Below are 23,672 nucleotides of genomic sequence, written 5' to 3' on the forward strand. Positions count from 1 at the left end.
GCCCAAACCTGGTCAAAGACGAAGCTACCCGGGCCTAAGATTTTCACCCACGTTCTGGCGGAACGTGGGTGAGCCTCCATACACGGTATGTCGTGAATCAGAAAACGCCTGTACGTGGGTCACTGAGTATCACGTGGTACACACACGTAAACCTCCCTAATACCGGTAAGGACTGGCATGCATGCACATGCATGCCTATGATAATGGATATGTACAGTCAGACCTCGCTTAAACGCACACATCCGTTTTCCACTAAAAATATCCGGATAGGCGAGGGAACCGGATAATCGAACACACATACAGTGTACATGTATGTATGCATGGCATGTGCTGTAAATTGGTAACCAACGATTTACTTCCGGATGGCGAGGGATCCGGATAAAAGAGGACTGAGTAAGCCAGGTTTGACTGTACTTGTTACAGCATGCTCAGGTCCTGTACTCAGAGCTTTGTTTGGGAAAACCATAAAATTGTGATACAGACTGCCAAAACAAAGCGGAATAAAATAATTACCAAAATCCAGTTTAGAAACCGGAAACAATTGTACCAGGCCAATCTGCTATTATTAGAAGTCACTTGCCAACGCACATGCAGGATGTAGGCTTGTATTGTTAGATGCAGCATGCTACCACTAAAGCCGACCAGCCTACAAACCAGTTTTAGGCGGCACTGGTCTAAAATGTGGAACGTGATCCGCTGCGCAGGTAAGGTGCCCTGAAGCCGGCGCCACGAAAACACGTAACAAACCACTTCAAAAGCAAGAAAGATATTGAGGCTCTCCGATGGGACAGTATGCTCAGGTATTAGGGTATAATGTGTCATGCGATCCTATCGTTTTGGACTCAACTGTCTAGCAAGTAGCAATGAAATTGTTGTACCTTCTCCCAGACTCGTCCTTCTCCCCCTTTCTTTATCAGTCCTCTCACTACCCTTTCTTTATCAGCCCTCTCACCACCCATTCTTTTCACTTCTCCAGCTAAGTCTACGTTATTGGGAGCAAGACATGGAGAGGGCAAACATATCATTAACATGAATATGTACATGTATCATTTTAACATGAATATGTGCATGTATCTCCCGCTTTTATAGAACAATATCAATAGGACTCAGAGGCACACCATTGGCAGGCTACAGAGACCCGTGAAATCCGCCACCTGTTCTTTCAGCAAGATGGAACGGAGAATGCACCGGATGTTCCGGAGTATAGGCCGCACTGGAGTATAAGCCGCCGCACCCCCAACTTTTGCCGCAAAATACAGACTTCTACCGTATTTATGATCGGAGTATTAGTCGCACCCCCGTTCTCCGGAAAATACGTCGTTAGCTGTGCCAGGGAGGTGTTGTGATTGTCACCATTTAGCACATGAGAAAGCTATGGGAGTCTGTGGACATTCATGGCGATATTTCATGCCAACATTCCCATGGATTAAAATGAAGGGCCAAAGGACAAGTTATCCGTTGTTTGTGGTTACTATAGTATCTTGGATATCTTGGGTATCTTGGGTATCTTGGGTATCTTGGGTATCTTGGGTATCTTGCATATTTGTTAGTGTTGGACACAAACAATGGATAACCTTCCCAATTTCATCATTACAGGTTCGGCTTTAGCTTCTCTGTGTTGCGCTGATGAGTCCACAAAGCACGAAACAGTTCTGCCGGCAGATTGAACAAGGCCATTCTCGGACGGATGAACACAGTCGTGAATACCAAGTTATTTTTAATCCATGTCCTTAGTGTTCTGATCCTATCGTTCAAGCCGATAGGCACTGGTACGAGTACAGAGGGTTGCAGCCAGCAAAGCTTTAGCTACACACATCCGGAACAGCAACAAGAACCACCAAGATCACTTAGTGGTGCTGGCTTCTCGAGACCACGTGACGGGGTAAGCAGTGCTGACAAGTAGAAGTGTAAATATTTTAACGTCGCACCACAAACAGGCGGTGACTTCTGGAGACCACGGGGTATTGATGGTGAGCTGCACGGACTAGCTCAACACAACCAAAAGCAGACCAGCCAAGTAACAGCAGCACCGACAGAAGCCCCTGCCTCTGGTATCATACGTCTGCATGATATCATACGTCTGCATTGGCAGTAGAAGTCACTGAAGATGGCAACAAAATATTTTGTAGTAGTCACTGTCATAACAACAAGCCCTGGTTACATTTGAACACGCTGAGTTCTTTGTACATAATTGTTGTTCTCACGTTTTGCTGATTGTAATACAAACTTCTTGTCAAGCAGCGACAGAAGCAGTGACAGCAGAAGCATGAGCAGCAGAAGCATGAGCAGCAGCAGCAATAGCAGTAGCAGCAAAAACAACGGCATCATCGGATGCAGCAGCAACGTAGGGACTGGCTAGGCCAACGCATATTCAGCACCGCGTTCGCTTCAGGTTGGCAGAGCCCCCGTCTTGCGACCATTGCCGCATTGGTACCGTATGGGTGTTACAGTGTAGTTGTGGGTCTGACCCTAGGCATTTGCCAAATCGGCCGGCCGAAAAATTCGCCGAAAACAGTGGTTTTGAGAAATCCCCGATCTTTTTGTCGGATACGCAATTTCTGCACTGATTTCGCCGAAAATCAATGTTTTGGTGCGTCAACCGCATACAAATACAATAATTATTATTATATTTTTGGTTATCTGCGAAAGGTGACTGTGACTTTAGGTTTTTCCGAACATAACGTTATTCTCAACAACACGAGACTTACATCTCCCATACAGGCATACACTAGTACCCTGAGCCATACCCATACACTGAGCCATACCATACACTGAACCATACCCACACGCTGAGCCATACCCATACACTGAGCCATACCCATACACTGAGCCACACCTATACACTGAACCATACCCACACACTGAGCCATACCCATACACTGAGCCATACCCATACACTGAGCCATACCCATACACTGAGCCATACCTATACACTGAGCCATACCCATACCAGTGTCTGCTCCAGCGCCGGGTGAGCCGGGTAATCCACCCGGTTGGGCGGCGCTTGGACCCGGTTGAAAATATAGTACCGGGTCACCTGTGACCCGGTTGGTACTTTACACTTTTGAACTTTGAAAGGACTGACTGTAGTGAGCTGGCCAGAATGCAATGATTACTGGAATGACAAGAGACTATAACATACAGCCGTGTGAATGTAGCACATCATGAAGGTGTGAGTACGACACATGCAGTGATGTGTAGAATGCAACATATGACAGCTAGGTGGTGTAAGAACAACGCAGTCACTATCACTACAGTAAATAGTGGATATAACGTGCCCCTTTGATTTTCGATAATTTATCACTATATCCGGTGCATCACTATATCCGATTTGCATGTATGACTGACACATGGCACATGACTGTGCATGAAATGATGCGTACATGCTGGAAAAAGCATGAAAAGCAGCCACGTGTACATGTGGCTGCTTACAGCATACAAGGAAGAATTTTCTCTCAATCACGTCTGCTGCCAGATGCATCCAGGCAACACTGGATCAGTTTTGGAAGAAATAAACTAAATTTGAAGAACAATTGTTTTGTGATCATCACTCTTGATCAGTATATACGATATTTTCCTGTGCATTTGATATGGTTTGCTTCCTGAAGCCCATCACAATGAGCGATATATCGGTATAGCCGATAATAGTGTGTATAGTGAAAATTTAGGTGTATTTTTTGTGATTTGATTTTGATTTTGGCGAGTTCGATCATTATAGCCGGTATATCGTTACACCCGGTCACTTTATAAACGATACTCACTGTACATCACTCCTTCTCCCAAACAAAAAGCCGGTGCCGGGGAAAGCAATAGAAGGAATTTAAAAAAAAGAAGAAGAAGAGAGAACACAATATGAAGTTTTGAATTTCAAAGCACCCAATGGAGGAAGATAGGAACTCAACTTCAAAAAATACAAAAAGTTGTCAAGTTGAACTTTCAGAGTGAGTATGATGCATTGTTGCAATAATCATTTAGGATAAACTGTCTGCGTAGAGCCGTGCCTTCTCAGTAAATTTTGATATGCCGTCCGGAGCGAGTGACTGAACCATCGACGAATGAGCGCTTGCCGGAAGCAGCTGGAGTGTGTTCCTTCGAAGCAGGCTGGATTTCACGTGCAGATGAAGGTTGAGAGAGTGGCATGCTGTGGCATGGCGAGCCCGGAGGCAGATCCACAGACGGTAGACATGCCGAAACAGCACCTGGCACTGTAGACTGACCAATCCGAGCCGACGGTCCAGTTCCGGTTCTATCTGGTTCTGGCACTGAAGGCTGACCGATCCGAGGAGCCGCCTGTGCTGGCGCTCGCTGAAGGTCCACCTCATGACGGCTGAAAGACGGGTTCGCTGACGACATGGGTGGAGAATCGTCCGGGCGATGCGGTGAAACAAACTCTCGTACATGCTGCCTATTCCTCAGTAGGTAGCGAGAGCCATCGGTCACTCCTACCTGACGGCCGAACTGGTTCACCACGGTCCATGACTGAGACTTGTCGCAGTACCCGTCCTGCACAGTGACTTTTGTGCCGGGCCGAAGCTCAGAAAGCATTCTCACGCCACGTCGGGAGTCGTGTTGTGCAGACATTTCAGCTTTTGCTTTCAGCTGGTGCTGGGGATTCACAACGGTGGGGTGGAGTTGTGCCGGGACTCTTGTACGCAGTGGTCGAGAGAACAAAGCTTCACTTGGTGATGTACCGAGCATTCTATGCCTCGAACATCGAATGTCAAACAACACTTGGTTAAGACGCCTCTGGAAAGGGAGATGTGGCTTAATGTTAAGAGCAGACAGTCTCTCCCTTAACACTCGATGCAGACGCTCCACCATGCCATTCGAGCGGGCATACCTTGGGCTGGATCGTACATGTGTAATTGTAAGCCGGCTGAGAAATGAAGACATCTCCCCAGAGACAAACTGAGGGCCGTTGTCCGAAACTAAAGTCTCGGGAAGACCAAATGCAGAGAATACCTCATCAAGTTCATTGATGACGGAAGCTGAGGTTGTCGAGCGCATTATCTTCAGAATAGGGTACCTGGAGCCATAATCGACTATGGAGAGAATCGAGTACCCCTCAATGGATACGATGTCCACTGCCAGCTTTCTCCAGACGCCAACAACCTCAGTCGGTTGGAGCTCTTGCGCATTATTGGTACGTCTCCTCCAGCATTCAGAGCAGCGTTCCACGTATGTGCTTGCATCCTTAGTCATTCCTGGCCACCAGACTCTCTGGCGCAGGGTGTCTTGGAAGGCCTCTTGTCCAGGATGTCCTTCGTGTGCTAGGGTCATGATCGCTGTTCGTAAACCTTCAGGAATAACGAATCTGCCACCGAACATTAAGATGCCATCTACCACTGTCAGCTGATCACGGACTAGATAGTAGGGGTGCTCCGGTGGCAAAATGTCAAGCCACGAATCATACAGTACGCGTTGAATCACTTTGCTCACTACTGGATCATCTTGTGCAGCACAACGAATGTCTGCAATGCCTACTGGAGCGGCTTCCAAAACTAGGCCAACATACTCATGGAGAGAACGCGATTCGGCTGGAGAAGCATCAGTAGACGCTACCGGGGCTCTGGAAAGTGCATCAGTACAGAAGAGCTCCTTCCCTGGAACATGCTTGAGGGAGTAATCGTACGGCATGAGCGCGACCAACCAGCGCTGCAATTGAGGCGGCACATCGTCAAATGCCTTCTGCACAATCGGTATGAGAGGTTTGTGATCAGTGTACACCTGTACATGACGACCCAGAACATACTGGCGAAAACGGGTCAGTGCAAACACTATGCCGAGCATCTCGCGCTCCATCTGCGAATATCGGGACTCTGTGTCCGTGAGCGTGCGGCTGGCGCAAGTAATGGGCAGCCATTGTCCAGCCTTGCTTTGCTGCCACAGAATAGCTCCCAGACCAGAAGGTGAGGCATCGGAGCTGATTGCTGTCGGTACGTTTACATCCGGCTGGAAATATGCAAGTGTTTGCAATGAAGAGACTACAGCTTGCTTAGCTGTGGAGAACGCTTTGAGAAGATCATCGTTCACAGTGAATGGTTCACGCTTCATCAGCTGGCGTAACGGCTCTGTGGCTTCAGTCAGGCGAGGAACAAACTTTCCTAAGTACTAGTACGTGACCACACCCAAGAAGCGGTGTGCATCCGCTACAGTCTTTGGGGCGGCCATGTCGGCGATAGCGCTTAGCTTGCTGCTGTCCGGCTGAACTCCATCTCTGGTCAACGTGTGGCCCAGGTACTTGACCTGGTCTTTGCCGATGTGACACTTGGCCCAGTTCAGCTTCAGGTTTGCTGCCTTCAGGCGTTCCAAGACACTCGCCAGGCGTGCATCATGCTCAACTTGATTCCTTCCGAAAATCAATATGTCATCTATGTAGACAACAACACCCGGCAGGCCAACTAGAATATCCGACACCACTCGCTGAAAGATTTCGGGGGCGCATGAAATACCAAACGGCAGTCTCTTGAATCGATACGATCCACAGTGTGAAGCAAACGTTGTAAATGATCGTGATTCTTCCTCCAGTAACAGCTGGTGGAATCCCGATTCGGCATCCAACACTGAGAATACTTGTGCTCCTGCTAACTCGCTGGTTATTTCGTCTACCGTTGGGAGAGAATGGCGTTCTCTAATGATGGACTTATTCAGCTGTTTATAATCCACACATAACCGGAGTGTACCGTTAGACTTACGGACAGGCACAACAGGCGAGACAGGCTCAATGATGTCAGCCTTAGCCAGGCGTGCCAACTCCTTTTCTATGTCGGCTTTGGCGCTAAATGGAGGGCGACGAGCTGGTTGGGCTACTGGTCTAGCGCTCTTGTCCACAGTGATAGAAACTGGAGCAGTTTCAACAAGACGTGCTGTATCCGCCATGTGTGCATTCACAAGCAGTTCCAATTGTGAGATGACATCTTGTCCAAACAATACAGAACGCTTGCCAGCCGGTACAACGAAACATTCACAGAGAATGGTGTTGTCTCCTACAGCAATATCGACGTCCGCCATGCCAAGAGTCTTCACTTCGCCACCGTTGTATGCTCGAAGTATGCGGTCACTTGAGCGGGTAGGCTGCACCACATCATCCGTGAGAATGGTGCGTGTTGCTCCGGTGTCAAGCAATCCCTCACATGGCTTGCCATTCACCATCAGTGTCATGGTGAACTGGCCTCTGGCTGCCTTATCGCTGCACGCGAAAATAGAATCATACACCACTTGTGCAGTGTCACTGTCTTCCTCCGCATCTACTGCATTGGCTTTGTTAGGCTTGCGTGAGAGACAAACCGCTTCGAAATGGCCAACTTTCCTGCAGCTGTTGCAACGGACATGTGCTGCTGGGCAGAACTGCTTTCCATTGGCATGCATTCGACCACAGTACTTGCAGCCAGGACCTTTCGTCATTTTCCTCTTGAGCTGGTGCTTGGGTTCACTGCCTGACACAGCCGCTGTGGTCTCTGGCGTCACACATGCTGCTACACTAGGTCCTGGTTCACTGTTGTACAAGTTGGAGTCCAAAAGTGATGCTTCCATAGCAACTGCCTTCGAGAGAGCGTCCGCCAAAGTCAGCTTAGGCTCCTTCAATAGTTCGCGCCTCGAGTCTTGCGACCTCAATCCAGCAATTAACTGGTCGCGGACTTGAGTATTGACTACCGTGTCAACATCTGTCGATGCGAAACTACACAGTTCCACTTTCTCTCTCAGCCGACTCATGAAGGTTGAAACCGATTCGTCCGGCAGCTGCCTAATCTGACGAAACTTGTGCCGCTCTGACGTCGCATTGATGGACGGTCGAAAATGGCAACGAAGTGACTCAGTGAGGGCTTTGTAAGTGTCTCCCGGGTTATCGTCAGTTGCATCGTCTGGAACGGGAACGACTAAACCTTTGACGATCCTCCTGACATTGAGACCGGCGAGATTCAAGAAAAGGCACTTCTTGTCTCCTGGGTCCGTCACTTGGCAGAATTATAATCATCGACATCTTCTAGCCAGAGATTGAAGTCTGCGCCCGTATCTCCACCATAGCCTGGAGAAAATTCTTTCGGAGGTCGTCCCTTTGCCATAGCGTCAAGTTGCTTGAGCTGTTCACTGCGCCAGTGTAGTGAGCTGGCCAGAATGCAATGATTACTGGAATGACAAGAGACTATAACATACAGCAGTGTGAATGTAGCACATCATGAAGGTGTGAGTATGACACATGCAGTGATGTGTAGAATGCAACATATGACAGCTAGGTGGTGTAAGAACAACGCAGTCACTATCACTACACTGACTACATGGCTTGTATGTGTCAGACACTTCTTCTTTCGTAATTTTCTAATTCCTGTCTCCTCTTTTCTAAATGCGGCTTCGCCTTTATATCATTGGGCCTAGTTCCCGTTTATTGTCCGAATTAAAACAAACCAACCAACCAGTTAGCATGTGACTCGGCTGGTGAGACAGCGCCAGGTACATGTACTTCAAGAAGCCGCTGCTACCACTAGATATGGCATGTTCTCTATTTCTTTCCTTGGCGCTGATAGGTGGAATTCTCTGCCTGTCTCGTGTCGTCAGGTTGAGCATCTATCCGTTTTTGTTCCGCTCTGTAAAGAGCACTAAGTCTTAGAGTTCCCTGTAACAAGACGGCAACGTCTGTAGGGCCTTCCCTATCAAAATAATAAATTCTACTACTACTACTACTACTACTACTACTACTACTACTACTACTACTACTACTACTACTACTACTAAGTACATGTGTACCCGGCTCCGACCCGGTTGAAATGGTTGCGCCAGGTACACGTGTACCCGGCTGTCCTACAATCCTAGAGCAGACACTGCATACACTGAGCCATACCCATACACTGAGCAATACCCATACACTGAGCCATACCCATACACTGAGCCATACCCATACACTGAGCCATACCCATACACTGAGCCATACCCATACACTGAGCCATACCCATACACTGAGCCACACCTATACACTGAACCATACCCACACACTGAGCCATACCCATACACTGAGCCATACCCATACACTGAGCCACACCTATACACTGAGCCATACCCATACACTGAGCCATACCTATACACTGAGCCATACCCATACACTGAGCCATACCTATACACTGAGCCATACCCATACACTGAGCCATACCCATACACTGAGCCATACCCATACACTGAGCCATACCCATACACTGAGCCATACCCATACACTGAGCCATACCTATACACTGAGCCATACCCATACACTGAGCCATACCCATTCACTGAGCCATACCCATACACTGAGCCATACTTATACACTGAGCCATACCTATACACTGAGCCATACCCATACACTGAGCCATACCTTTACACTGAGCCATACCCATAACTGAGCTATACCTATACACTGAGCCATACCCATACACTGAGCCATACCCATACACTGAGCCATACCCATACACTGAGCCATACCCATACACTGAGCCATACCCATACACTGAGCCATACCTATACACTGAGCCATACCCATACACTGAGCCATACCCATTCACTGAGCCATACCCATACACTGAGCCATACCTATACACTGAGCCATACCTATACACTGAGCCATACCCATACACTGAGCCATACCTTTACACTGAGCCATACCCATAACTGAGCCATCCTGTAAGGCCAGTAATCAGCTTCCCAGAACGTACAGTCAACTTCGCTAATGTAGTAATAACGACTGCGGATATAAGGACAATTTGTGAGTAACGACCGAATGTCCATGCCCAGAGCAAAGTCCCATCTAACCGTATACATTTAACTTCGGATATAACGACTGTTTGGGTAACTACAACTCGCGACTAGCAACATGATTGTGTTTTTGTTCCTCCCTCCCCAAACCCACTAAACCTGTTACAGTAGTACGAAGTAGTGGTTGCGACTTCGGCGATGATTTGTAAGAAAAGGGTTCGCTCCCCACTGGCACCGGAGCTCGCGCTATTCCGCCGACTTTACTTGACACTTGACTGACTCACGACTGCCATCCAGAGCACACGAGAAATCCATCGAACCTTCGACTCGGCAAACCTGCAGGTGGAATTCTCTGCCTGTCTCGTGTCGTCAGGTTGAGCATCTATCCGTTTTTGTTCCGCTCTGTAAAGAGCACTAAGTCTTAGAGTTCCCTGTAACAAGACGGCAACGTCTGTAGGGCCTTCCCTATCAAAATAATAAATTCTACTACTACTGTAGCGTTGGCACGCTAGTAACTCACGCGTGCACGCAGCTGCAGCGTGAATCACTTTCAATGTATTGGTCACGCGTGTTACACCGCACCCGTACCCCGCACTTGCAACTCTGTACCGTGCTTGCAGATCCATGACATGAATAGTAACTAGTCTCACTGCGTTCAATGTTTCATATTGACCTTAGAAATACTGCTGCACATTCAACCGCCTCTTTTACGCCCATTGCCCACACTGCTATTCAGCTTCTTCTTCTTCTGCATAGAATCAAATGGCATTCCTTGTGCAATGACTGTGGCCCACACATCTTACTTTGACCTTTCTTCTTCTGCTCTACGTATCCCCTGACCATAGGCTAGCTTACTTACTCACCCTATAAAAGCTGCTGTTCACAATTCTCTACAGTTCAGTTAGAAACTACAGTCAGAAAGGCCAGTTAGAAAGGCCAGTTAGAGATACCAGTTAGAACCTTCTTCATGTCAGTTTAGAGTTAGAGTCAGAGTTAATGTTTACAATGTAGTCTTCCGTTTAGTTCAGTAAGAATTATTATTAACAGTGTGTTCACTGAGACCCGTCTGCATTTGCCTCCGAGAGAGACTGCGGCCCGTTACAGAATTGGTGCCAGCGGTGGGACACGCTACAGAAATGGTGCCAGCGGTGGGATTCGTTACAGAAATGGTGGCAGCGGTGGTTCAATTTTATAATTGCTAGATTCGAACCCAACTAGTATCTGTATTGCATTGATGGCAGCGACGCTACAGAATTGATGGCAGTGGTAAATTGTTTTATTGGTGTAACCGGTACCAGCATGGCCCAACCTGATGCGTCAGTCGCCGCTACTCCTTCCCCCGCCACGTCTCCCCCTAGCCCGAAATGATGACGGACAGCGTCTCTACCGATCAAGCTCCATGTCCAACGTAAGCTAATTCCTGATTATGGCATTTTCTTTCCTGTCTTCCTTCAGTCTTCCTGTTCTCTTCAGTCTTCCTTTATGCGAGTGTGTGAATCCAGTTTAGTTAGGTAGGCGTCCGATCATGGTGAGCCACGGTCTATCTAGCTAACCTGGGATAATGTGTGTTAGAGTGCCCTTTGTCCAGTTCAGTTTGGAACTGTGAACTATTTTTATGGCTCAAACGCCATGGTGGTACAGCAAGTGCGCTGTGAGTCCTATTTGGAGGACAATTTTTTCCCCTTTGGCCCCGTGAGATCGTGTGAACCTGGAGTGATGCTATTTTATGATTTTGTTATCAGTTCATTTCTTCTGTCTACTCTCAAAGGTTATCATTTCCGATATTATTTTGCCATATTCCGGTTGACGCTGTACCAGTATGATGCGCTATCTCCTATAATGTTCAATGTTTATGTTCGCACCACCTCTCAGTCCTGTGATCTGCTGCTGCGCTCCAGCCAGTACTTCAATGTCAGTTGTCCTCATTGCGTCCGGATATCAACCGAGGCTGTTCACAAATACATACCTGTATATGCAAGTAATCCATTCTGCCTGTCTTCTTCCGTCGAGGTTATTCCGACGCGACCATGCATGCCTCCAGTGTCTTCTAATCTCAGTCGATTGTCGGAGTCCGGCTATCAAAATAATGTTACTCGCCAAGTCTAGTCTGCGTATCTTCATGATCTTCTACCAGTGTTCGTCACTTCGTGTTCTGCTACTCCTACTCTAATCACGAGGACGTGATTCTGTTTAAAGAAGGAAGGTGTAGCGTTGGCACGCTAGTAACTCACGCGTGCACGCAGCTGCAGCGTGAATCACTTTCAATGTATTGGTCACGCGTGTTACACCGCACCCGTACCCCGCACTTGCAACTCTGTACCGTGCTTGCAGATCCATGACATGAATAGTAACTAGTCTCACTGCGTTCAATGTTTCATATTGACCTTAGAAATACTGCTGCACATTCAACCGCCTCTTTTACGCCCATTGCCCACACTGCTATTCAGCTTCTTCTTCTTCTGCATAGAATCAAATGGCATTCCTTGTGCAATGACTGTGGCCCACACATCTTACTTTGACCTTTCTTCTTCTGCTCTACGTATCCCCTGACCATAGGCTAGCTTACTTACTCACCCTATAAAAGCTGCTGTTCACAATTCTCTACAGTTCAGTTAGAAACTACAGTCAGAAAGGCCAGTTAGAAAGGCCAGTTAGAGATACCAGTTAGAACCTTCTTCATGTCAGTTTAGAGTTAGAGTCAGAGTTAATGTTTACAATGTAGTCTTCCGTTTAGTTCAGTAAGAATTGTTATTAACAGTGTGTTCACTGAGACCCGTCTGCATTTGCCTCCGAGAGAGACTGCGGCCCGTTACACTACTACTACTAGTACTACTACTACTACTACTACTACTACTACTACTACTACTACTACTACTACTAAGTACATGTGTACCCGGCTCCGACCCGGTTGAAATGGTTGCGCCAGGTACACGTGTACCCGGCTGTCCTACAATCCTAGAGCAGACACTGCATACACTGAGCCATACCCATACACTGAGCCATACCCATACACTGAGCCATACCCATACACTGAGCCATACCCATACACTGAGCCATACCTATACACTGAGCCATACCCATACACTGAGCCATACCCATTCACTGAGCCATACCCATACACTGAGCCATACTTATACACTGAGCCATACCTATACACTGAGCCATACCCATACACTGAGCCATACCTTTACACTGAGCCATACCCATAACTGAGCTATACCTATACACTGAGCCATACCCATACACTGAGCCATACCCATACACTGAGCCATACCCATACACTGAGCCATACCCATACACTGAGCCATACCCATACACTGAGCCATACCTATACACTGAGCCATACCCATACACTGAGCCATACCCATTCACTGAGCCATACCCATACACTGAGCCATACCTATACACTGAGCCATACCTATACACTGAGCCATACCCATACACTGAGCCATACCTTTACACTGAGCCATACCCATAACTGAGCCATCCTGTAAGGCCAGTAATCAGCTTCCCAGAACGTACAGTCAACTTCGCTAATGTAGTAATAACGACTGCGGATATAAGGACAATTTGTGAGTAACGACCGAATGTCCATGCCCAGAGCAAAGTCCCATCTAACCGTATACATTTAACTTCGGATATAACGACTGTTTGGGTAACTACAACTCGCGACTAGCAACATGATTGTGTTTTTGTTCCTCCCTCCCCAAACCCACTAAACCTGTTACAGTAGTACGAAGTAGTGGTTGCGACTTCGGCGATGATTTGTAAGAAAAGGGTTCGCTCCCCACTGGCACCGGAGCTCGCGCTATTCCGCCGACTTTACTTGACACTTGACTGACTCACGACTGCCATCCAGAGCACACGAGAAATCCATCGAACCTTCGACTCGGCAAACCTGCAAGAAAGCACCACTCCCTGCTCAATACACAGTGTTTCGGGGAATTCACCCCTCATCAGTTGAGCTTGAGTAGGCTGAGGAAGATTGTGCTTGAAGAGCACCACTTATATAGTGCTCTCCAGGCACAAACATCACCAGGGGGCGACTAGTTGGTTTGGAGGTGACAGCGTTGCGAATGACCGAGGGACCTCGACGTCTGTCTCACCGTCCAGGAGCGACACTGACTCACGCTGCTATCTGGTGTTCACGAGGTGTTTGTCATGCTGGAAACGGAGCGTCTCTGTAAGTTTGTATCCCTGGTGATGTTTGTGTCTGGAGAGCACTACTGTACATATACAAATTTTCGGCAGCTATTTAATTTCGGCTATATTCGGCACCGACCCAAAACGCCTAAATTAAAACGCCGATGAAATTTTTCACAGCATCTGTCGCACTATACCATGCTATCTACCCCACGCCGAAAATAAATCGCCGCCGAAATGTCAAAAATGGTGAAGTGCCGAAATTTTGTAGCACCGAAATTTTGTATATTTACAGTATATAAGTGGTGCTCTTCAGGCACAATCTTCCTCAGCCTACTCAAGCTCAACTGATGAGGGGTGAATTCCCCGAAACACTGTGTATTGAGCAGGGAGTGGTGCTTTCTTGCAGGTTTGCCGAGTCGAAGGTTCGATGGATTTCTCGTGTGCTCTGGATGGCAGTCGTGAGTCAGTCAAGTGTCAAGTAAAGTCGGCGGAATAGCGCGAGCTCCGGTGTGGGGAGCGAACCCTTTTCTTACCTGTTACAGTGTAATAATTATAATACACGTAGTAGGTTATCGGAGGGAGGAACAAAAACAAGGTTTATCCAATACCATGTAGTAGCCACCATTGTAAGGTTATGCCAACCGTCTGGTCTCAGAAGTCCTTTTATGCCAGGGCATAATTTTTTGGACAAAATCCGAAGCTTGTGCCAGACGCCAGCATAATCCGCCAAGGGCTAGGGCACCGCCGAGTGTAGTTATTCGCAAAGTAAAAAGTAATAATTAAGTTGACTACAGTCCATCCAGAAAAAGATGATATCCTAGCTTTTGGCCATAAATGGGTCAAATTTTGAGTTTTGTCACAATTTTTAGCAATCCCCCATGGAATGCTCTTCCAATTGTGTTTTTGAAGTCTATTTCTCCAAAAAGCAAGCCATAACAAGAATAGGATTTCGGCCAGGTTTTGCCCCCAAAGCACTGAATTGGGGAAAAACCATGAAAATCCAACCCGTGCACTCCACTTGCAGAACAGTACATCTGCGGTTCAAACGCCAGTTGAGGTACCTTTTTTGGACCCTTTTTCAAGTTTCGAATCTCGCTGCACTGGCAACATCAACAAACACGGTAGCTCTCGATCTCCAGGGCCAGCGCTCATCTTTTTCTGAACTGACTGGACTGACTAGTTATACTTATACTCTGACTGTACGTACAGTGAAACGTCATCGCAGGGCACTGCACTGCGTCGTGTGATGCAGTCTAGCAGTAGCACTGCCACTGACACTGTGACTTGCAAGCTTGACTAACTGAGCCATCAGATCGCATGTCACATGACATGTCTGATGACATTGTCATCAGATCACATGTCACATGAACATCTGCAGACGTTTCCAGCTACATACACACAGTGACACTACACTGTAGTAGTACCAGCTACCATGGCTACAGACTGCCAGTAGTAGATCTACGCTCTCTACACTGACTACATGTACAGACAGGTCAGTAGCTCTCTGTCAGTCTGTGTCCCCCAGAGCTCCCTCCCATACTGGGCCATAGATGCTGTTATATTTATAGTCTAGATCTTCATGTAGCTCTATCGACTAGTCTGTAGTCAGAGTCTGTGTCGAGTTTGACACTATCACTTACTATCAGCTCCAAAAGACGGTCACATGCCGATCACGCTAAGACAGTGTACACAACTATCGTGCCAGAATCGAGCTGCAAATCACGTAACCATGTCGTTGACCACCAGCGCATCGGGTCTGGAAGACTGCACGCTTACACCACGCCATAATCTCAACTCAAGTCCGAGTAATATATTGCAAAAGAATAGGCATAGCCATAGGGATACCGCTGCATGCGCTGGTCTTCTGACTTCACTTCACCGTGGCCAGGAATCTCACACACAGCGACCAGAAAGGCGTGCAAATAAAAACAATCGCCACGCCTAGGAACGGGCCCAGAATCTCTTGGTTGCGTGTGCGCCACTCACTCAACGTGTCTTTCTCACTGCTCATCAAATCTTTTTTCTAAGCGTCAACATGATTCGCGTCGCTGCGCTTCTCGTGTGCCTTGCCACGGTGGTGGTTTCTCAACGGCCAGAACCTTGCGATACTCCGCTGGCCTGGGAAGCACGCGCTTCGGCGTATGACCACGGCGCGGGACAGAACAACCGATTCCGCATCAGCTACGATGCTGTGAACAAGCGACGTCGTATCCTGGAGGAGATCGACGCGTTCACACCAGGCAGAGAGTAAGTCAGCCGGCTCAGATCAGCCCCTTTTGTAATGAATTGTTGATAAGAAAGACGGAAATCTGAGAATCTACATGTAGTCTGTCTTGGCCAAAGAAATCCGACCCGTGTGCTCTTGCTAGAGCAGAGTCAAGGTTCATGCGGCCCCTGCGGCCGTCGGATTCGATTTTCGAACGTGCATGATGCAATTGAAATGGAAATGCTGCGCTAATTTGGTCTTGGGATCGGATTTCATTGCGCAACACTAGACTGTAGTGTTGTTGTGGTGCGAGTTGCGTGCATGCCGATGCATCAGAATGTCCTGTTAATTTAAGCAATGATGATGCCAATAGGGCTTGAAAGTGCTACGTCACTCCATAGCAATGGCATAGCAACAATTTGAAAAATTCGAAAACTGGATCCACCTGGATCCAGTTTTTGTATGGATCCAAGCACATTTCAAGCGGTCTCACTCACAGCAAGGTGATGTTGCCAGTGAAACTGACTGATTTGGCTAGTGGGGGCGGGGTGACAACTGGTGGCGAAGTAAAAGTTGCACCTGCATACGACATGAGTGGGTTGCTATGCACCCACATACTGAGGCAATAGCAAAGTCACACCTTAGTGGATCCAAAATAGAAATCTGATGTCAATTTACTACTCCCAGGCCGTTTTTGACGTCATCACTTTCAAGCCCTATCGCCAAGTGATACTACTTGTAGTACTGTGGAAGTGACGCCACTATGTCTTGTCCGAGTTATGCCTTGTAGGGGCAGTGCTCCGTGCATGTAATGGTACTCCACAGGAGCTCTTGAATATCAAAATTATTGAAAAGTAACACTTGTTGATTTCTCCTCTCTCCACTGGGGGAATCCCCTAGGAGTACCCACATGTACATTTTGTACATGTACACGATGTACAGGCATGTTCAAGTGTTCATTAGCAGAGATGAGCAAACATACAGAAACCATTACGTAATCATGTTCATGTTCATGACATTGTGCAGTTGTACATCATGTGTGTATGGAACTATGGATGCATGGGACAGGTTGTCTTGGACCAGCCTTTTGTTGTGCATTCACTCAACGTGGTCTCCCCCAACCCACCCACCCCAAACAAACTGGGGGGGGGGGGGGGGGGGCTGTGTGCATCTAACTACATGTATATGTACTTACTCTATATTTCTGACCTTAACTAGGCTAAAGTAAAGATTTGTCAACTAAGAGAACGTGAAAGGGGAACTGTTCTTAGACAAATTTCACCATAATTTTATTGGACATTCCGATGGTTGCATGGATGCAGTGAACATGATTTCGCTCTTTGACCGCTTTTTGTGGTGAGACTAATCAACAGACCCCTCCCACCGCTTAGCCGGAGCTGCATCTGCGCCTTGATCCTAGAGGGTGGTGGCGTTCCTGCGGATGAGGAAAACTCGGCGTCCAGCCGAGTCTCACGCGAACCGTGAAGTTTTTTTGGACATTCCGAGAACACACCTTCTGCCGGAAAGCTGCTCCGAAACTTCCTCGAGCTGGTCCACTCTCCATAGGATGAAGCCATGTGATTGTATACATGTCATGCCCGCCGGAACGGAACGCCGAAGAACGGAGCGCCAAACAACGGAACGCCGAAGAACGGAGCGCCAAAGAACGGAGCGCCAAAGAACGGAGCGCCAAAGAACGGAGCGCCAAAGAACGGAACGCCGAAGAACGGAGCGCCAAAGAACGGAACGCCAAAGAACGGAACGCCGAAGAACGGAACGCCGAAGAACGGAGCGCCAAAGAACGGAGCGCCAAAGAACGGAACGCCGAAGAACGGGGCGCCAAAGAACGGAGCGCCAAAGAACGGAGCGCCAAAGAACGGAACGCCAAAGAACGGAGCGCCAAAGAACGGAACGCCGAAGAACGGAGCGCCAAAGAACGGAACGCCGAAGAACGGAGCGCCAAAGAACGGAGCACCAAAGAACGGAGCGCCAAAGAACGGAGCGCCGAAGAACGGAACGCCGAAGAACGGAGCGCCAAAGAACGGAGCGCCAAAGAACGGAGCTCCGAAGAACGGAAATCCGAAGAACGGAGCGCCAAATAACGGAGCGCCGAAGAACGGAGCGCCAAAGAACGGAGCGCCGAAAAACGGAGCGCCCAAGAACGGAGCGCCGAAGAACGGAGCGCCGAAGAGCGGAGCGCCGAAGAACGGAGCGCCGAAGAACGGAGCGCCGAAGAACGGAGCGCCTAAGAACGGAGCGCCTAAGAACGGAGCGCCAAAGAACAGAGCGCCGAAGAGCGAAGCGCCGAAGAACGGAGCGCCGAAGAACTGAGCGCCAAAGAACGGAGCGCCGAAGAACGGAGCGCCGAAGAACGGAGCGCCGAAGAACGGAGCGCCGAAGAACGGAGCACCGAAGAACGGAGCGCCGAAGAACGGAGCGCCGAAGAACGGAGCGCCGAAGAACGAAGCGCCGAAGAACGAAGCGCCGAAGAACGGAGCGCCAAAGAACGGAGCGCCGAAGAACGGAGCGCCGAAGAACGGAACGCCGAAGAACGGAACGCCGAAGAACGGAACGCCGAAGAACGAAGCGCCAAAGAACGGAGCGCCAAAGAACGGAACGCCGAAGAACGGGGCGCCAAAGAACGGAGCGCCAAAGAACGGAGCGCCAAAGAACGGAACGCCAAAGAACGGAGCGCCAAAGAACGGAACGCCGAAGAACGGAGCGCCAAAGAACGGAACGCCGAAGAACGGAGCGCCAAAGAACGGAGCACCAAAGAACGGAGCGCCAAAGACCGGAGCGCCGAAGAACGGAACGCCGAAGAACGGAGCGCCAAAGAACGGAGCGCCAAAGAACGGAGCGCCAAAGAACGGAGCTCCGAAGAACGGAGCGCCAAATAACGGAGCGCCGAAGAACGGAGCGCCGAAGAACGGAGCGCCGAAGAACGGAGCGCCGAAGAACGGAGCGCCTAAGAACGGAGCACCGAAGAGCGAAGCGCCGAAGAACGGAGCGCCGAAGAACTGAGCGCCAAAGAACGGAGCGCCGAAGAACGGAGCGCCGAAGAACGGAGCGCCGAAGAACGGAGCGCCGAAGAACGGAGCGCCGAAGAACGGAGCGCCGAAGAACGGAGCGCCGAAGAACGGAGCGCCGAAGAACGGAGCGCCGAAGAACGGAGCGCCGAAGAACGGGGCGCCAAAGAACGGAGCGCCGAAGAACGACCAAGCTAGAATTTCGTCAAGCACAGCATACCAATGTATACACGGTGACTCAACTGCCCATAGACTGTAATACATGAAAATAAGAACGGTCTAGGCTAGGAGACTGCCCCCCCCCCCCAGTTCTTCGGCGACCGACAGTACTGTAGCGAATAACGGCACTGCCCTCCGATGTAGTAACCAGTCGACTACTGTCATTATTGTGAATAACAAGAACTCGTGAATAACAAAACTATTTCCCAAGCCCCTTTCCAAGGTCAGTTTTCGTGGGGTTGATGGTATTGGGAGTCTAGAGAAGTTGTCTGCGGGATGATTGCTGCAAGAAACTCGGAATCACAATGAATCTGTATGCTCCATTGCTTGATGTGTGTGTGTGTGGTGAATATGGCGATGGTCTATATCGCTGCTGGACCTCTATGAGAAAAGATAGGTAAACCTAGCTAACGAACGACTCACTATGCAATGCGTTTGTGTAAACATGTGTGACCGCCGTTCTTGGTGTTCTCTATACGCTCTGCTATAGGTTTTATGAGTACCTGGAGCTAGGCAATGAGCACAAGATCTACATCATTAACCAGGCTACACGTCATTGTGAGGTGCGCGAGGATCCCTACTTCCGTATGTACGAGATCCCCAAGAACGCCACGTTTGAGGGAGCCCACACAATCGGCTTTGGTCTTGACGAGAGCTTCGAGGTCCATGAGTGGTCTGACCGCATTGCTGCCGGACGTAAGCAGAATCCTCTGTGTGTGTGTGTGTGTGTGTGTGTGTGTGTGTGTGTCATTTCATATGTCTTCCCTTTCTTAGCTGTGCTCTTGGGGCTGTGGTCTTTTTGCTTGCTGACAGAAATCGTGTCTCCGACTAGAATTCTTGGTGTTTTATTCTGTTTGTGACTACACTTTGTTCTTGCACGCTAGTAATCCGTCCGTATTGATACGATTCTCTTGACAATCGGTGCAATTCGTTTGGAGCCAACTTACGGCAAAAAGCATTCGGTTGCTATTAATAGCATCCCCTTCTGCAAACCTTGTCTTACAGTTATCATTAAAATTCGTGTGTATGTGTGTGCGTGCGTGGGCGGGCGTGTGCGTGCGTGCGTGTGTGGGCGTGCATGTGTACATGCATGTACATGTTCTGTTTGGTAGGTTTGACGTGGATTGGTGGGTTCACGGCCCGTAGCTGTGTCCCAGTCAGCGAGGTCATCTTCAAGACCAACATCACCAACTCCGTCACCAACCATTTCTATGACATCACAGGTAAAGCAGTAAAATAATTGGAAATACGACATGTTATGATATTTGTGTCTATTGCTGTGCGTGTGTGCGCACGTGTGTGTGTGTGTGTGTGTGTGTGTGTGTGTGTGTGTGTGTGTGTGCGTTTGCGTGTGCTTGTGTGGGTGGATTTGCGTGTGCTTGTGTGGGTGGATTTGCGTGTGCTTGTGCATGCATGTATGACTGTGTTTGTGCATCTCTATGTGTGAGTGCGGAGGAGGATGTTCAATGATATGTGTACATGTAGTGTAGGGCATGTGTGTGTGCGTGTGGGGGGGGGGGGGGCGCTGACACGGAAGGGCGCCGACTCGATTATCCGCTGTTTCGCTACCCGCCCTTCAACCCTGCTCAATGGGCTTGTCCACTGACCTACTCACTGTGAACGTCTCCAGCTCTCAGTGGGGGGTATGTGAGCCTGTGTCACTTTCAGTATCCTACCGTAGCAAACTGTTCAAACATATGAGCATCTTTTCTTGCTACTGAAACGAAGATCCTCTCAGAGAACCGCAAGGCTGTACTCCCTTAGTTTTACACCCTGAATAATGCATCAAACTCTCATTGGTCGGTCGTTATGCAGCCAGAAGTTGGGATGCTGTTGTTCTGCCAGTGTGATGTCATTATGACATCATTATGACATCATGTCGTCGGTATGATGTTATTATGACGTCACTGTGATGTCACTAAGATGTCATTATGCTGTGAAGGTGCAGTGGGTGTGGCTCCAAGGGTTGGGTTATGGTGCAGGATTCTAAGTGCTAACTCTCTCTTTTCATCTGACCAGATTTCAATGTACCGAACAAAAGTACATGTCCAGTGGCAAGTGTGTGTTTGTCATAATGTAATCTTCTGATATTGTTTTGTTGTTCTGCGTTTCTCATGGTTGTACAGGAGGTATTTCAGACCCTAACATCTTCATCGTACCCACGGCTTGCAGCCAGCTATAAGGCGAGAACTGATGCCGGTGCCATGTATCGGTGCCGTGTGTGTGTGTGTGGTGTGTGTGTCGGGCCAGCATGGCAGTCGGCGTGGCATGACATCGGGCCACGTGAGCTGCGTCTGGCAACCGTGTGTTCCATGCCTCAACCTGGATGTGAGAATGCTGCTGTAACTCTGCCATACATGCTCACACCAACATACCAACACACCGACTGTGAACTGCTCATGTTGTTTTATACGCGGTGTTTTGCGATGCGGTCTTTACGCACTTCTTGTAAACACCACATTAGTTTTCTTTCTCCGTCTTGTTGTGTTTAGGTGAACTACTTAGTTTTCCTGCCATTGTGCGTCCACCGGTCTTTCTCTTGCGTTGCTTCTCTAGTACTGAAAAGTATCTTGTAGAATAATGTTTGAAAAAATTTCTCGGGGACAGGAAACTTTTTAGTGACAGAAAAGTAGCCTGTTGGGACTCCCCTAGTAAGCTACAAATTTCAAACTCTTCATCACCATCATCAATGGCGACTCAGAGTATTCCAGCACCAGGGTTTTCTGAGTCCTCATTGATGCTGGTGGTGAAGAATTTGAATTTTGTAGTTTATCTGTTGTTAATAAGTAAAACAATCTAAAGTATTGCATACTGGCCTAGCTCACTGAACAAATTGACGATAGCCATGGTGGAGAATGGGGCTGTGTCCCCCCCCCCCTACCCCATGCACGCGCACACACACACACACACACACACACGCCTCAGACCTGCCCGTCGCGAAAGCGATGATAGCGAACAGCTATGTTAGACATAGGAAATTGTGCTGGGATTACACCATTCAACAGCTTGGAAGGCTGATGAATTGACCATCACTAATTTTAGCCTCGTATCATTCACACATCTGATTGAAGTGGCTTATTCTGGCCAGTGAATTGGGCATATGCGGATAATGCCGGAAGAAAAATTGGCAGAATTCGTTACTTTTTCTGGTAAGTTTCATGCATGTTTGGTATGTGGATAAAGAAATAGAGCAGAATTCGAGGAATTGCCCACCATAATGTTTGTATGGTTCTGCCAATTTCACTGCCGCTTTCGAGCAGAATCTGCCACCTTTTCGAGCATTATCCGCCAATGCCTACAGTGAATCCCTATTTTCATTTTTACCTTTTTTTTTACACACACACACCACACCACATACTCTGGCATACACTAGCATACACTGGCATACTCTGGCATGCACTGGCATACACTGGCATACTCTGGCATTTATTTATTTTATTTATTTATTTCTGCACCTCGTGGCATGTCAAGACAGCCAATTGAATTGAGGAGAGGGTGAGACCAACCACGGAAGAAGAGAAAAAAAGAAAATTAAGAGCACGTACACAAAGTGGGAAGGGATTAGCAACTTACAAAGCAATGGGATGCTCAGCGAGCTATGCAGCGGAAGTGGTGACATTGACTTTGTTTACTGGGAGATACTGAAGTGCTGTCTGACGAGGGTACGGAATTTGGGCATATCTGGAGCTTGTCTAACACTGGGAGGCAGTTGGAGCCACGTGGAGTAGGAGGAAAAGAAAGGGGAATTTACGAATAGGGTAGACCTAGCTAGGGGGAGACGAACGCAGCTTCGGGTGGTGCCACCTGAATTGAACCAATTAAGGGACTGTAAATGAGCAGGGTGCTGGTCAAGGAAAATTGAATGCGCCAGGGTGCACTTGGAAGCATCAAGGTAATGTTGCAGAGTGGTAGTGGATGCAGCAGCATACAAGTCTAGATTTGAGGTATAACGATCAGTACGGAATATGATTCGCAGTATACGGCGATGGAGAACTTCTAATTTACCTATGTGGGTTTTGTTAATGGTGGACCAGGCAGGGAAGCCGTACGTGAAGAGGGGAAGAATGTATGATTTATAAAAATTAATCCGGCAATTTTTGGGCAAATGGGACAAGTGACTTGACATTATGCCGACAGATCGGCATACTTTGGACGACACATGATCAGCATGGTGAGACCAGGAGAGGGCGGAATCTATGACAATGCCAAGGTGTTTATGGTGGGGCGCTACAGAGATAGGGTGACCGGGATCATCGGGAAAGTGGAAGATGGGAACTGGATCTGTGGGAGGGGGAAACAGGAGGAGCTCGGTTTTGGTCACATTTGGCTTAAGGTACCAAGTGCTCATCCAGTGAACA

At 48.4% G+C, this 23,672-nt stretch overlaps 2 protein-coding genes across 2 annotated transcripts in view; both read left to right on the forward strand.

Moving 5' to 3' along the window:
- LOC135811255 (TNF receptor-associated factor 2-like) overlaps positions 1-2,714 on the forward strand; it is a 35,785-nt gene extending 33,071 nt beyond the window's left edge. The window contains exon 14 of the mRNA XM_065324464.1: positions 2,242-2,714. Within this exon, the coding sequence (XP_065180536.1) occupies positions 2,242-2,256 (15 nt within the window). The 3' untranslated portion in view covers positions 2,257-2,714. The remainder of the gene's footprint in view (positions 1-2,241) is intronic.
- Positions 2,715-15,723: 13,009 nt separating this feature from the next.
- LOC135811256 (mammalian ependymin-related protein 1-like) lies at positions 15,724-21,925 on the forward strand. The gene is made up of 4 exons (XM_065324465.1): positions 15,724-16,110; positions 19,805-20,010; positions 20,427-20,537; positions 21,441-21,925. Exons 1-4 carry the CDS (start codon positions 15,899-15,901, stop codon positions 21,494-21,496), a joined length of 585 nt encoding a protein of 194 aa, XP_065180537.1. The 5' UTR covers positions 15,724-15,898; the 3' UTR covers positions 21,497-21,925.
- The last annotated feature ends 1,747 nt before the right edge of the window (positions 21,926-23,672 follow it).

The sequence above is a fragment of the Sycon ciliatum genome, chromosome 3, assembly GCF_964019385.1.
Source record: "Sycon ciliatum chromosome 3, ocSycCili1.1, whole genome shotgun sequence".
Lineage (NCBI taxonomy): Eukaryota > Metazoa > Porifera > Calcarea > Leucosolenida > Sycettidae > Sycon > Sycon ciliatum.

What these genes read in the sequence shown, in the direction of transcription:
- LOC135811256 (XM_065324465.1), top strand. Translation starts at nt 15,899, where the DNA reads ATGATTCGCGTCGCTGCGCTTCTCGTGTGCCTTGCCACGGTGGTGGTT. An exon ending in GCGTTCACACCAGGCAGAGA is followed by an intron (nt 16,111 to 19,804) that starts GTAAGTCAGCCG and finishes GCTCTGCTATAG; the next exon opens with GTTTTATGAGTACCTGGAGC. An exon ending in CCATTTCTATGACATCACAG is followed by an intron (nt 20,538 to 21,440) that starts GTAAAGCAGTAA and finishes ATGGTTGTACAG; the next exon opens with GAGGTATTTCAGACCCTAAC.